We start from the raw sequence: 12,888 nt of genomic DNA on the forward strand, positions 1-12,888 counted from the left end.
GTAAAAAAAAAAAAAAAAAAAAAAAAAAAAAAAAAAAAAGGGATGGGATTCGATGTGGTGTCAAAATCATAAAATATCTACGACTCCGCCACTCTATCCACCTAACCACGGAGGCTACGTTGTGTTCGCTCTTTTTTTTTAAAGAAATAATCTTCATAACCATGGTGCGTATCGCTTCGAACCTTAAGATAAGAGTTTTTCTGTTTAATTCTATATTTTCGTACGACATCTTAGTTACAGAAGCTAATTTATATTTGGCAGGCAATCTACACACTAGGTTTTAACCAATAAATGCAACATATTAATCCACTATCCATTCCTTGATCCAACTTCTCGATTCCCCTACTGAATTCCCTCCGCAATTGTGATCTGCTACTGAAAAAATCCCTGGAAATCATCGTTGCCAGTATACACAAAATCGAGCATAATTTTGTTTTTTGCTTATATTTTTATTATATATTTTGGAAATATCTCCTTAGATAGATTGCATTCTATTATCTCCACATACTAATAACTGAATTTTACCCATAAATGTAAGGAAAATGGAATAAATGCGAAAAATCTTGAGTTACAGTATACGCGCAATTTTTTTTTGCGCATGGGAGTACATCATCGTGTCCAAAGCTTCTCCCGTTTCCTCCCACATCCTCATTTCACAAATTCTTCCATAATTATTCACTTTCGTTAATCACCCGTCTCCTTTAGAGATTACAGTACGTCCATAACCATAAGAAGTTGAATTAAAGATCCATTTTATTTCCTGCATCTTTCCCTCCCTATTTGATGAAAGCTTTAGCGAAAGACCAAGATTTTATCTCCCACTATTTTCTAGTTATCCATTTATTTTGCATGCCTTTGTTCTGATTAAGTGCTCAGCTTTATATACAAAAGAAAATGTCTGGATTATATAACACTTACCTCCATCGTATTTCCTTAGTGCATCTCTGAGTTCCGGAACCGTCCTGAGGCACTGAACCGTAGCATTCATGTAACACGTATTTCCCAAATTTACTAAACCAGCCGGCAAATCAAGCTTAAGAGAAAGAAACAAAGTTACAATCAATCCCAAAATAATAATAATAATAATGTTCCAAATTAAAAAACTAGCGTTATGCTACAGATAGTCACAAGGTATAAAAGGTAAATTTTTATAGGAAATATATAAGTTCAAATATCCATTTTTAATAAACAAAAATTACACCACAACACTCCTAATATAAATAAACACTACAGGGTTACTAGGGATTTTTCATTTTCCCTGACTTCTCCACATTTTCCATACTGAATTTCTTGAATTTCTAGTGTATATTTTAGCTTCTAGGGTTAGGAAATCTTTGTTTGCTAACATATATATATATATATAAGGACCCACCACAACACCCACCCACTGTCTTTCTGTGTACTTTTTATATATTCTTTATATATTTAAAAAAAAAGTACTGAGAAAAATTTTCATTGCCTTACGGAAAATATTTTCTCAAGATGGCAGTTTCTATATTTATAGCTTCTGTTTCCAAGATCAGCTTCTTTTGATAACTTTGGTTTCTAAAATGCATTTTTTTTTAATACTACCAAAAAGTTCTAAAATTTAAGTCGGCAAGCATCAAACATGAAATCTGAGAGAAAAAAAAGCTTTTTCAACTTCTTTTGACATACGTTGCTCTTCTATTACCTATCTAATCTTCCCCTTCTTCACTCACAAAATCATGTAGAGATTGAGAGTACGTACAGAATAGGGGATTAGCATTAATTTTATCACTAAGTTCTCAAAAAATAAGACTGGTATAACCAAGTTCACATGGTCGCTTTAAGTTCTTCAAGTTCTTCCTGCTAGGGAGTTTAGTCATAAAAGAAAAAAGTATATTCAGAACGTTTTGCATGCTCAAAAGCAGAGAAGTAAAAATAATGTTACTGATTTTTTTGTACTATTAACAACTAAATTATTTTACTTCGTCAGGGGTTTATCAGGTACACTCATGTTCAAAATTATTGTCGCATGTCTATAAATATGTTGTTCTAGGAATATAATTTGATAATGAATTCGCCCGGTATTTCTTATAATGTTAGTATGTGTATAATCGGCAAAGACATGTATGTGGCAAATTTCATGTCAAAAGAGAAGTAAATAAGAACAATAAAATGAAAATAAAACTTTCTTCTCCATTCAGCACGATTTTGTTTTACTCATTCTAATTTTCGTATTTATAATTCTTTTTCTATGAAATTTACCATAAATATACATTTCACGATTATACACATAGCATCGGTATTAAAAGTGTCGTGCAACATCTTTTTCAAATTATATTCTTACAAGACAGTTCTAGATATGCGACAATTATTTTGGACATGAAATTTGCACGGTACCTGGTAACCATGCAGATAATGTCTATGAACGCATGAGTACACAGTTTTTTAATAATTTGATTTTAATTGAATCAGTTTTCCTGAGTGAACACTTAAACAAGCACTACGAAGTACCTTTCCTTATTTAAGTCTTGGTAATGCTCACAACTGACAGCGAAAACTCGACGATTACTCGCGGTAGCTCAGTGGTAGAGCGTTCATAGGGGTGCATAGGGTCCTAGTTCGATCCCAACTCGCGCCAAGTGAATTTTATAACGGACAAACACCGTGTGGGAGGGTTTCTCGGGCTTCTTCCCTTTCCTCCCACTCTCTTCATTCCACCATTTCATTCATTTTTCATCATCACCGCCTCCTTTAGCCTAGCCGGCATACCGTGGAACGTAAAACTTACAGATTTCATTCACTTCGACGTTTAGTGTAAATTTTTCAACACTAAGAATTTTGAAGTTTACAAAGTCAATTCGTTTGAATTTATTGGAAGCAAGTTCTTCAGTTAATACCAGATGAGTGGCTAAAATTGAAATGTCAAGAATAGATAGATATCTATAGATGAAGATATGTGAGGATCACGCAAAATAAATAAATAAAAAGTTTTCGGCATATTCTGAGTTCTGATTCGTCTCCCTTAGCCTACAGGGCATAATCGTGGAACTTAGAAGGATTAGGAATTAGATTTCTGGCCTCTCGGCATCTATAGCCATTTAGTCCCTTACGTATATGAGGGATGACGTCCCTCGGCGAACACGCTATTCGAGGAGTGAAGAAAGGATTGGGGAAGGAAGGAAGCGGCTTGGGACCATGCCGGCATTTGCCTGGTGTGAATGAGGAAAACACAGGAAAAACCTCACTCAACATGGCTGGCCTAAAAAGGCTGTTATACTTTTTCGACCGAGTGTCTCCACCGGGAATCGAACCCGGGACCGCTCGCACCACTAGCGAGACCGTTAGCGACTACGCCATTCGGGGACACACGAAGCTGAAAGATTTCATTTCATTTTCTGAGTTTAAAGAATGTCCTCCACGTGAATGAATAATTAAGAAAAGGAACAGCAGCAAAGAGGAGTTACTTAGGAAGGCTCCACAGAGGGTTGAAATCATACAAGAAAAAATAATCTTCCTGGTTACAAGGTTAGTGCTTATTTTTAGTCTAAGTTACATTTTTCTCATAAATACCGCAATACTTACAGCAGATGCTAACTCCGTCTCATTCATATCTTCAACAAACAGAGTTTTCTCTACAGGTTCCTTCGGAACATCTTCTTCTTTGCTACCCATCATTAATATGGTCACACCCTAGAAGAAAAGGAACAAGACATATTTATGTATTACACTCTCTCTTTGGCTGTTTTGGTAATTCAAAATGATCGAAATCTTTAGCTTAACTAACGATCTTATAAGCTAATGCATGCTGATGATAACAGTAAGTTACTGATGATGAAAGTCGAGAGTTATGAAAACGGAAAGAAGAGCTGGAACTTATTACGTTTAAGTGAATTTTCTAGATGTAATGATTAGTCTTAGATTTGAAACTGTTGTATATTACATTATTAAACAAATTATTACACTAAATTCTTGCTATATATATATATATCACATATTCAAGAAACTATAAATAATGTGTAAAACTCCTAATAATTCAATTATAGGTCACTAGAACTGCCGATTTCACTCACGTTAGGGTTACACACATATTGTTTATATAGATAAAAAAATTAAAACTACTGGGAAAGATAGGATATCATTTGTATCGATAAAATTTTAACGCAACACTCATAAATTATCATTGCTGAGGCACAAAAGACAATGTGAAAATTGTGTTGTGAAAAAAAGAACTTACGAACTGAAGACAAGTGGTCAACTGTTCCACTTGAAATATTGGAGAAAAGACTGACAAGGTCATTACTAGGTGATTACTTTGAGGTATTACGTATTCCATACGTTCGACATGTAGCTATCACTGTGAACACAAATACACTATCCGACAATTAAGTAATGGGACTCATTTTATTGTGGCCAAACAAAGATAATGTAATAATACGTATTTATTATTTAAAGTACATCCCTCCTGTGTCAATATAGCGAGTGGCACGATCACGCAAGAACTACAACGACCTCTGCAATTCAGTTTGCTGTTGTCACAGCTGCTTGGATCTGTAACATTGTCAAAAAGTCGCCCTTTTAATGGTAACTTCAGTTTAGAACAGAAAATATCGCAGGGGGATATATCTGGAGAATAGGGGGTGTTTTCTGGACAAATATCCTGAACAAGCAGTGCCTGGTGAGCGGGTGCACTGTCATGGATAAGGAACCAACTACGTGGAGCTGAGTATTCAGGCCGAGCACGACGAATGCTTTTCATGAAACGCTCCAAAACACTTAAAATGAAACTGAGCATTCACTGTGTGACCTTGTAGTACAAATTCCTGACAAATTATATCCTTACTGTCACAGAAACACAGGAGCATTGTCTTCACTTTACTTCTGAAGGCGAAGTCTCTTGCCATGTGGAGATCCTGGGGACTTCCATTCGCCACTCTGACGTTTCGTAGTTGGATCATAACGATAACATCACCATTAGTCCTCCGCAACAATGGAAAGTAGTATTCTTACCGGCCGTTGCCAGGGCGTAAGCAACGCACTCTTGTTTTTGTTTCTCAGAAAATGGCTGTGGCACAAACCACGATGCGATCTTCTTCCCCAAATCTTCCATTAAGATCTTACGAATTGTCTTCTTGTTAACACTAAGTTCATCTACCAACATTCTCACACTCACGCAACAATCTTCTTTGACAATTAGTTCTTTGTTACGAACATACATTGGACGACGAGGCCGAGGTTCATCTTCGATCGATTCCACAACACGTTTAAAACGTTCATATCATCTAAAACGCTGTGCACGAGACATATACACATATCTCCATACACTCTCCGCATCAAATCAAGAGTCTCTGTGGCACTTTATCTAGTTTAGCACAGAATTTGTTGTTCGCTCCCTATTACCGTGATGAGGGTATCTCAGTGACTGCTGGTAATGTGATGTATTTCCCGTCATGGCTCGCGTGCGACAATGCCGTGTTGCCTGAGTGTAGAGGAGAGATTACTTTTTCGAATGCACATACTGGTTTCATTGTTTCGTTAAAATAAAATCAGTCTTTTACTTCATTGTCGGATGGTGTATGGTAGATTTGCGTTGAATGTGATAGTGTCCACATGTTTTAGGATTAACATGTTCTACTACTAGTAGTATTAAAATAATAATAATAATATAATCAATACTCTAACTAATAAAACATACTTACATTTTTGAGTTTCATATTACTCCAATCATCATCTCGTAACGTAGTACCTTTGAGCATGACTTTTTGTCTCTCTGGTTGAACTCCTGTGAGAGCAAACAGTTGAGCCTTGAAGACAATTGGGTCTTCATCCGTGTTCACTTCCACATCGGGATAGTTCTCCTTCCCCCATTTTACTTTAACTGGAAGCGCATTTGAAAAAAAAGAAATGAATGTTAAAAATAATAATAACGTACTTTACGTGGCGATATAAAGAGAATAATAAAATAATTAAGCAAGTTAATAGAACTAATAGGCCTTTACATATAAATAAAGTTTCCAACATACTGTATTTAGTTCATGACAAGAAATTCAAACATAAAACTCAAGAATTATTATTCTATGCCTTCACGATTCGGATCAAAACAAGCAAAATATATTATCGATACAATCACATTAAAATTTCAATCGTTAGTATGACTTGACCTCCATGAATTCGTATTTTGCTTTCAATGCACCTGTCAATATGCCATAAATATTATTATTATGATGTCAATATGCCATAAATATTATCATTACTAAAAACAGCATTGTTACACCTAATAAGGATAAATACAATAATGTGATCAGGGCCGGACTACCAATAGCTGGCCCCGGAGGCTAACATACTGTGTTCGGCCCGAATTCTCAAGCCCTCCCCCAAACACCACTATCCCAACCAGGGTTGGCTGGTTTAAACCAACTGATTAAAAAAAAAAAAAAAAAAAAAAAAAAAAAAAAAGTTTAAACCCAAAAACATCTTGATGAACACACATTTGTGGATTATCACATGTCACTCCCGCATATTATTCGTATTATATTCAGACCTAAATTCCCCATTCATTACTCAAAGAGATCATACTACAAAAGTAACTTTTTTATATAAGTTTATGAATATTTCTTTTGTGATTTTTTTATAGTTTGCTATTATTGCAACCAAAGAAAAATTTTAAATATTGTTTTCTTTTAATAATGTTTACTATTGATAAAATACATCGAAATACTGTACTTTTTTTAGGGGGGGGGAGTCATACAAACCCCACGAGAGGCATTTACTGAAACCAGAAGTATCTTTGGTATCTATTTATGTATAAATGGGTCAGAGCAAAAGTGGACTCAATTCTTATCTTTATTCACTTTTCTTACTGATATGCAAATTAAGTCTTTGTATTTCTTTAACTTGGACTAATAAAAGTCATGGTGAACTTACTTGGACTTAATTAGTTCTTCCGTACTCTGCAGTATTTTGAAATTGTTCATATGTAATTCTGTATAATGATTTCATTTGTGCAACTGATTATCTTTTTGTCCTTTTGAAATGACACTTGAGAATTATATTAAAAAGTATGTAAAGATCAGTACAACGTATCATGAGTTCTTTGTGAGTGAGTCGGCAGACGTATCGCATTTGTGACCAATTATTCCCGGTTCCGAGTTCAAATGGAGGGCAATTTGTTTCGGATGTAAGTCGAGAAACGATTTGGATTCCGCCTTAAGCTTATGTGACCTTTCCAGCATAATCCGGCTGCTGCATACTAACACCAAGGTGAAACAAACTTATTCCTGTCCATATGTGATGTAAATACATAGAGCAGATGATTTAAACCAAAAAAACCTGGTTTAAACAAAAAAAAAAAAAAAAAAAAAAACAGGTTTTTTGGTTTTTTCAATAAAAACCATGGATTTTGCCAACCCTGACTCCAACTGTCCACCGTTTTCCCACAATAAAAGCACACTATTGTCTTAGATAAAGAACACATTTTTTAGTAGCCACACCATACATTCTGGTATAAAGATCATAATACAGAATCAGGTATTTGTTATGTAACAATATTTCTAGCCACCTCATTTTTTTAGGAAAGAAAAAACTGCCCTCCTACCAAAAGCAGAACTGGCTTAAGTTTAGAGTTACCCCTCCACGAGTTCTCATGTGATCTTTAGGTGTGTGTGTTTGGCAGGAAAGTTATGTTTAATATGAGAAAAGATATGTAGAAATTGGTACTATTTGCAGGATGCGGAGAGTTTTGAGCAGCATGATAGTCGTAAAAAAAAAAAAAAAAAAAACAAAAAAAAAAAAAAAAAACGAATAATGCAATGGATGCAACACTTCGGCTAGAGTTATAGAAACATACAAAAATAATGAAAAAATCCATTAAAGTTCTGAGTCCCACTGAGCACTGAAGTTACGAACACAACGTCCACAGTGCGGAAAGAAGTGAGAATTAAAAAAAACGTGGAGGAACTTATCATTTACGATGTAATGCAAGAGTACGGGGTGAGAAATGTATGTGGGAAAAGGCGGCAACGAAGGGTACATTTTTCGAAAGGTCAATGGAGAAAGTGTTGTTGTTCGTAGTTTCGTGGTATCTTTAAAAAGAGATAAACAGGCATTTATAATGCACGAATTGAAGTTGTCCTCAGCAACAGTGGTGGATTCGAGTAATTATTGTAGGGAAGTGTGTGTTGACTGGGCGTAAGAAATTCAATGACAGAAGTAGCGCAACTGTACAAGCCGAAATTCTGAAGGTAAGTGACAGGCAGGGTTCTAGAACACTGGTCCCCCCCCTAAATTGAGTTGTAATAAGGATAAAAAAAAAAAAAACAACGTGCCGTACGGGGCTTCTAAACCGCCTTCACTCGCTATCGCTCGCTCGGCAATACTGTATGAATTAAGTATTGAGCTATTGTAAAGCCGAACCGAACGAAACCTAACCAAAACTAATCTAACCGAACCCAACCTAAGCTACGCTAACAATTTTTAATGATTTAAGTCCTCCTTTTGTACGTTTGGAACTGGAAAGGTAACTCTAAACTTAAGCCGCAGAATTCATCCACAAGTAATAGTAATACGTTTCAGCTCCCGCGATTATGTAGACAGGCGATTAATGAAAAGTTCTTGATTGTGAAACGAATAGATGGCATTTAGTATCCCCTCCAATAGTTTCATGGCTCCAGGACCAAGTACCTTGTTTTGTCTAAATTGTGATAAAGATAGAAAAGAAAGGGCTCTGTGGGTTTTCTAATCCCTTTTGCACGCTAAATTATATTTTGTGACGTAAGCAACACTGGACATCTTATATGTGCAAGACTGAGGGACATACTAAATATAAGCCAAAGGAATTAATGGACTTGGAAGGGGGGGAGAGGGACAGAATTTACAGAAAACCCAGGAACAATACATAAACAATCAAAATTGGATCTACGGTAGGCATACACATTCACTAACCACCATGGTACCTAGTGCGCGTCATTACAAGTACATATTATCGTTTTGAGTTCACTCGAGCAGACGGTTCTACCAAAAACAAAATGTATGGGTTAAATACGATGTGAAACACTTTTCGTAAAAGAAGTAGAGAGTGAATATAAGTAGTTTCCAGGGTGGAAAAAAATCATATTTGTTGATTTTTTTTTATTTAAATCAATCTTTTTGATTTAAATCAAATCTTTCTCCTCGTATAATACAAGTCGCGAACTGAAGAAAAAGCATTAGGAATTAGTATTAAATGCTAATTATGCCATTTAAGTGAAAGTATTGGGGTTGAATTTTGAATTATCCCCAATCGTTAACCTATATCAATCCTAAAGAATGTTTCTTAACATTTTAAAACTATGGCTCTTTTTAAAGGTAAATTATAGACTTTCAGTCAAGCAGCTACAGCATCATCCCTATTTATCCTAGAATCATGGTACATGCATCACTCTCTTTAGAACAGAACAGCTTTTGAAACGGTAACATTCACATTTCCCTATCATATCCCTGAAGCGGGAAATTTTGAGAGTAAACGGCATTTTTTAACTTTTTTTTTTTTAAATTTTGATCCCATCTGGATTCCCCTGTGTTAACGCACAGATCTCAAAATCCACTGGGAAATACTAAGGGGAGTACTAAATGGGTGTACAAAATTTCAAGCTTCTATCTTGAGTAGTAAGGGTGAGGAAACTATTTAACAATGAGCTAAGACCATTCCCACAATGCCCCAGATGACCCGGATGTAATATAACAATTTCCTCAGAAATCCCTATTTATCCTAGAATGAGGGTTGGCAAAAATCATGATTTTTATTGAAAAAAACAAAAAACCGTTTTTTTTTTTTTTTTTTTTTTTGTTTAAACCCGGTTTTTGGTTTAAATAATTTGCTCTACGTACTTATATCACATATGGACAGAAACAAGTTTTTTTCGCCTTGGTATTATTATGCAACAACTGGGTTATGCTAGAAGGGGTCACATAAGCCCAAAGTGGAATCCAAACCGCTTCTCAGCTTACATTCGAGTGATATTGTCCTTCATTTGAACTCGGAACCGGGACTAATTGGCCACAAATGCGATACGTCGGCCGACTCCCTCACGAAGGACTCCTGATAAAAAAATACGTTGTATTAATTTTTACATACTTGTTAATATAATTGTCAAGAGTCATTTCAGAAGAAAAAAAGATAATTAATCAGTTGCACAAGTGAAACCATTATACAGAATTACATAGAGATATGAAAAATGCTGAGGGGTGCACTGAGTAAATGTGCAAAATTTCAATCTTGTAGGTGCAAAAGTAAGCCAGCGAAAAATAATATACCCCAAATACCCCAGATTCCCGTATAAAACAGGATCTCAGGTAACAGTTTCCTGATACATCCCTATTTATCCTAAGAGCATAGTACGTACATAATTTTCTTCAGAATAGAACAGCCTTCCAAACGGTACCATTCATATGTCTCCATCTGAGGCGGAAAATCACGAAAAAAGCTATCTTTTGTTAAAAATATCCTTTTTAAAAACATTTTTGTCCCTTTGGAGCCCGCTGTTTCCACGCAGAAATCTGAAAACATCTGAAAATTATTAAGGGGTGCACTGAACGAGTGTGCAAAATTTCAGTCTTCTGAATGCAAAACGTAACCCGCCAAAAAATAATAATAATACGCATAACAAAAAATATCTCTTTTTAAATTTATGATGTCATCACACACTATGCCTCAACACAGAAAGGCGTGAAAGCATATGTAACATGCTCTAAAATGCCTCCGGTTTTGAAGAAAACGAACTAAAAAGCCTTATTGGTACTTTTTTAATTGAATTATGAAGATTCTACCCTATCACCTAAAAATAGGTGATATCATTTAAAAGATTAAGTATTAAGGAAAAAATTTATCAAAATGACACTTTTCTCAGAACTAGCTTGCGGCATGAAATACATAAATTTCGCCTAAAGTTATACCAAAAAAAAAAAAAAAAAAAAAGGATAAGACCCCTCTAAATACGCCCTATTATCTGGGAACAAAAAAACAGGCAAAAAAAAAAATCGTCTTAAATGTCGATGGTGATTTCCCCGTTGGAATAGTTAACGATTTTAAAACCCAAACCCAATGTTAGAAGAAAGTAGGATTGCTCCGTTACCTGTTCAAAACGGGATTTTCCCTAATCATCCTCTGTATGACACTTGTTTTCATACTATACTGTACATTTGAGTCTCATTGTATTGTGATTATTAACTTCCATAATCGAAATAACAGAACAGAAACGGGATTTTACTTATTTTCCCTTTAAATTAATTTATTTCGGAATTCGATTTAAATCAACGATTTTTATTTAAAAAATCACGTGATTTAAGTAATTTCTGTCATTAGATACCAAATTGAAATACATTTTAAATGGTATGAAAGTATTCTAACTGTAACTACGGAAGCGGAAGGCGGATACAAGAATGCGAAAGTGGAAATAAACGGTGGGAATGTTCTGTTCGTGTTAGCAATGGACGTTAGCGATGGATATAATGCAAACATACGATTTGATTACAAAGAGTTGTGTGATAAAGAGCGTCATATTATAAAACTTTAGTAGCGTCATGGTATGTTGAAACCTAAAATCAACTGTGCGAAGTGTGGAAAAGTAAAAATTCAAAACAGACGAATTTCTCCTCGCAGCAGGCCACTTGTACCCGCGAAACCAGTGAAGCCATTTTAAAGGTAAAAATTATTACGATTATGTAGTATTTTTGAAGGTGAAAATTATTGCGGATATTTTATGTATTTTTCCACTATCCTCGTTTATGCGTATGCCCTTGTCGCTGACGCGTCTGCTCTCTACGGACGCACCCCTCGCTCTGCTCCTGCCCTTAATCGGTTATATACATTCATGCTTTTTAGTGGCCACCTAGCACAAATTGGTTCGTGGTTTAGCAATAGCTACTCATTTAGTGTATGTTCTACAAAAATAAACTTTAAAATAAAATAAATGTGTGCAAATTAGGTAGAATCGTCTGCTCGAGTAATACTGTCGTTTCTATGTACAGCACTGATGACACTATATTAATGGCGGTATGTTTAGTACAAGGGGTCCAGAAGCACGTAAAAAACACAAAATTTACAGAAGGAACAAGTGATGCAAGTACTTAGACGTAACATAACGTAATCTAACCTAACCTAACATAAACTAAGGTAAGCTAACCTGAACTAACCTAATATAACGTAATATTAGTAGAAATAAGCGAAATTCTATCATTCTTTGGAAAATTATGCGGGACTCCTACACCAATATAACATAAACTAAACTATCCGAACGTAACCTAACTTATACTAACCAACCATACCCTAAACTAACCGACTGTGAACAGAAATTACCAAAATTGTAACATTTTTTAGAGAAAAGAGCCCTTCTGCTAAACATAGGGCTATTAATGTAATATTTGGTATGATGTACTAGATAATCTTCCGCTACATACTTTTAAAATTTGTTTGTGTATTCCGGAAGAAGGGGCAGCTGAGTTCACAACTGGAGAAAGCAAACCCTACGCGAATTTCCTCGAATTACTTGGGGCTATAAATTTCCGTAGTATAAGATTTTTACAACATAAAATACTAAAAGTGTATAAAAGGAGTATAGTCGTCAACTATATTTTTTTAAAAATTCATTTATTTCAATGCGAACATAAACATATCCCGAAATGACTTGTTAAAATTGACAACCGGTACCTAGTGATTTCAAATTTGTAAACAAAACACACCTACAACGAAAATTTAGCTTACTAAATGAATTAATACCTTTATATGTTGGCATTCCTAACTACGTGCACCTTTTCCAAAAATGAAAAAACTTAGAACTTAAGAAACAGCTTATTTTCCGCACAAATACACAAGAAAACAACTATTCCACGCAACACGCACTCTTTCTTCACACCTTCACCTTCTATGTGCGAGACGTTCCTGAATTAACA

At 35.2% G+C, this 12,888-nt stretch overlaps 1 protein-coding gene across 1 annotated transcript in view; it reads right to left on the reverse strand.

Annotated features, from left to right (window-relative positions):
• The window catches only part of Usp14 (ubiquitin specific protease 14), a 55,768-nt gene extending 42,880 nt beyond the window's left edge, over positions 1 to 12,888 (reverse strand). Inside the window, exons 1-4 of the mRNA XM_081755331.1 lie at positions 12,716 to 12,888; positions 5,664 to 5,842; positions 3,550 to 3,657; positions 919 to 1,033 (exon numbers count right to left, since the gene is read on the reverse strand). Coding sequence (XP_081611457.1) covers positions 919 to 1,033; positions 3,550 to 3,657; positions 5,664 to 5,842; positions 12,716 to 12,731 — 418 coding nt within the window. The 5' untranslated portion in view covers positions 12,732 to 12,888. The remainder of the gene's footprint in view (positions 1 to 918; positions 1,034 to 3,549; positions 3,658 to 5,663; positions 5,843 to 12,715) is intronic.

This window comes from Thermobia domestica, chromosome 1 (genome assembly GCF_964235325.1).
Source record: "Thermobia domestica chromosome 1, izTheDome1.hap1.1, whole genome shotgun sequence".
NCBI classification, from domain to species: domain Eukaryota; kingdom Metazoa; phylum Arthropoda; class Insecta; order Zygentoma; family Lepismatidae; genus Thermobia; species Thermobia domestica.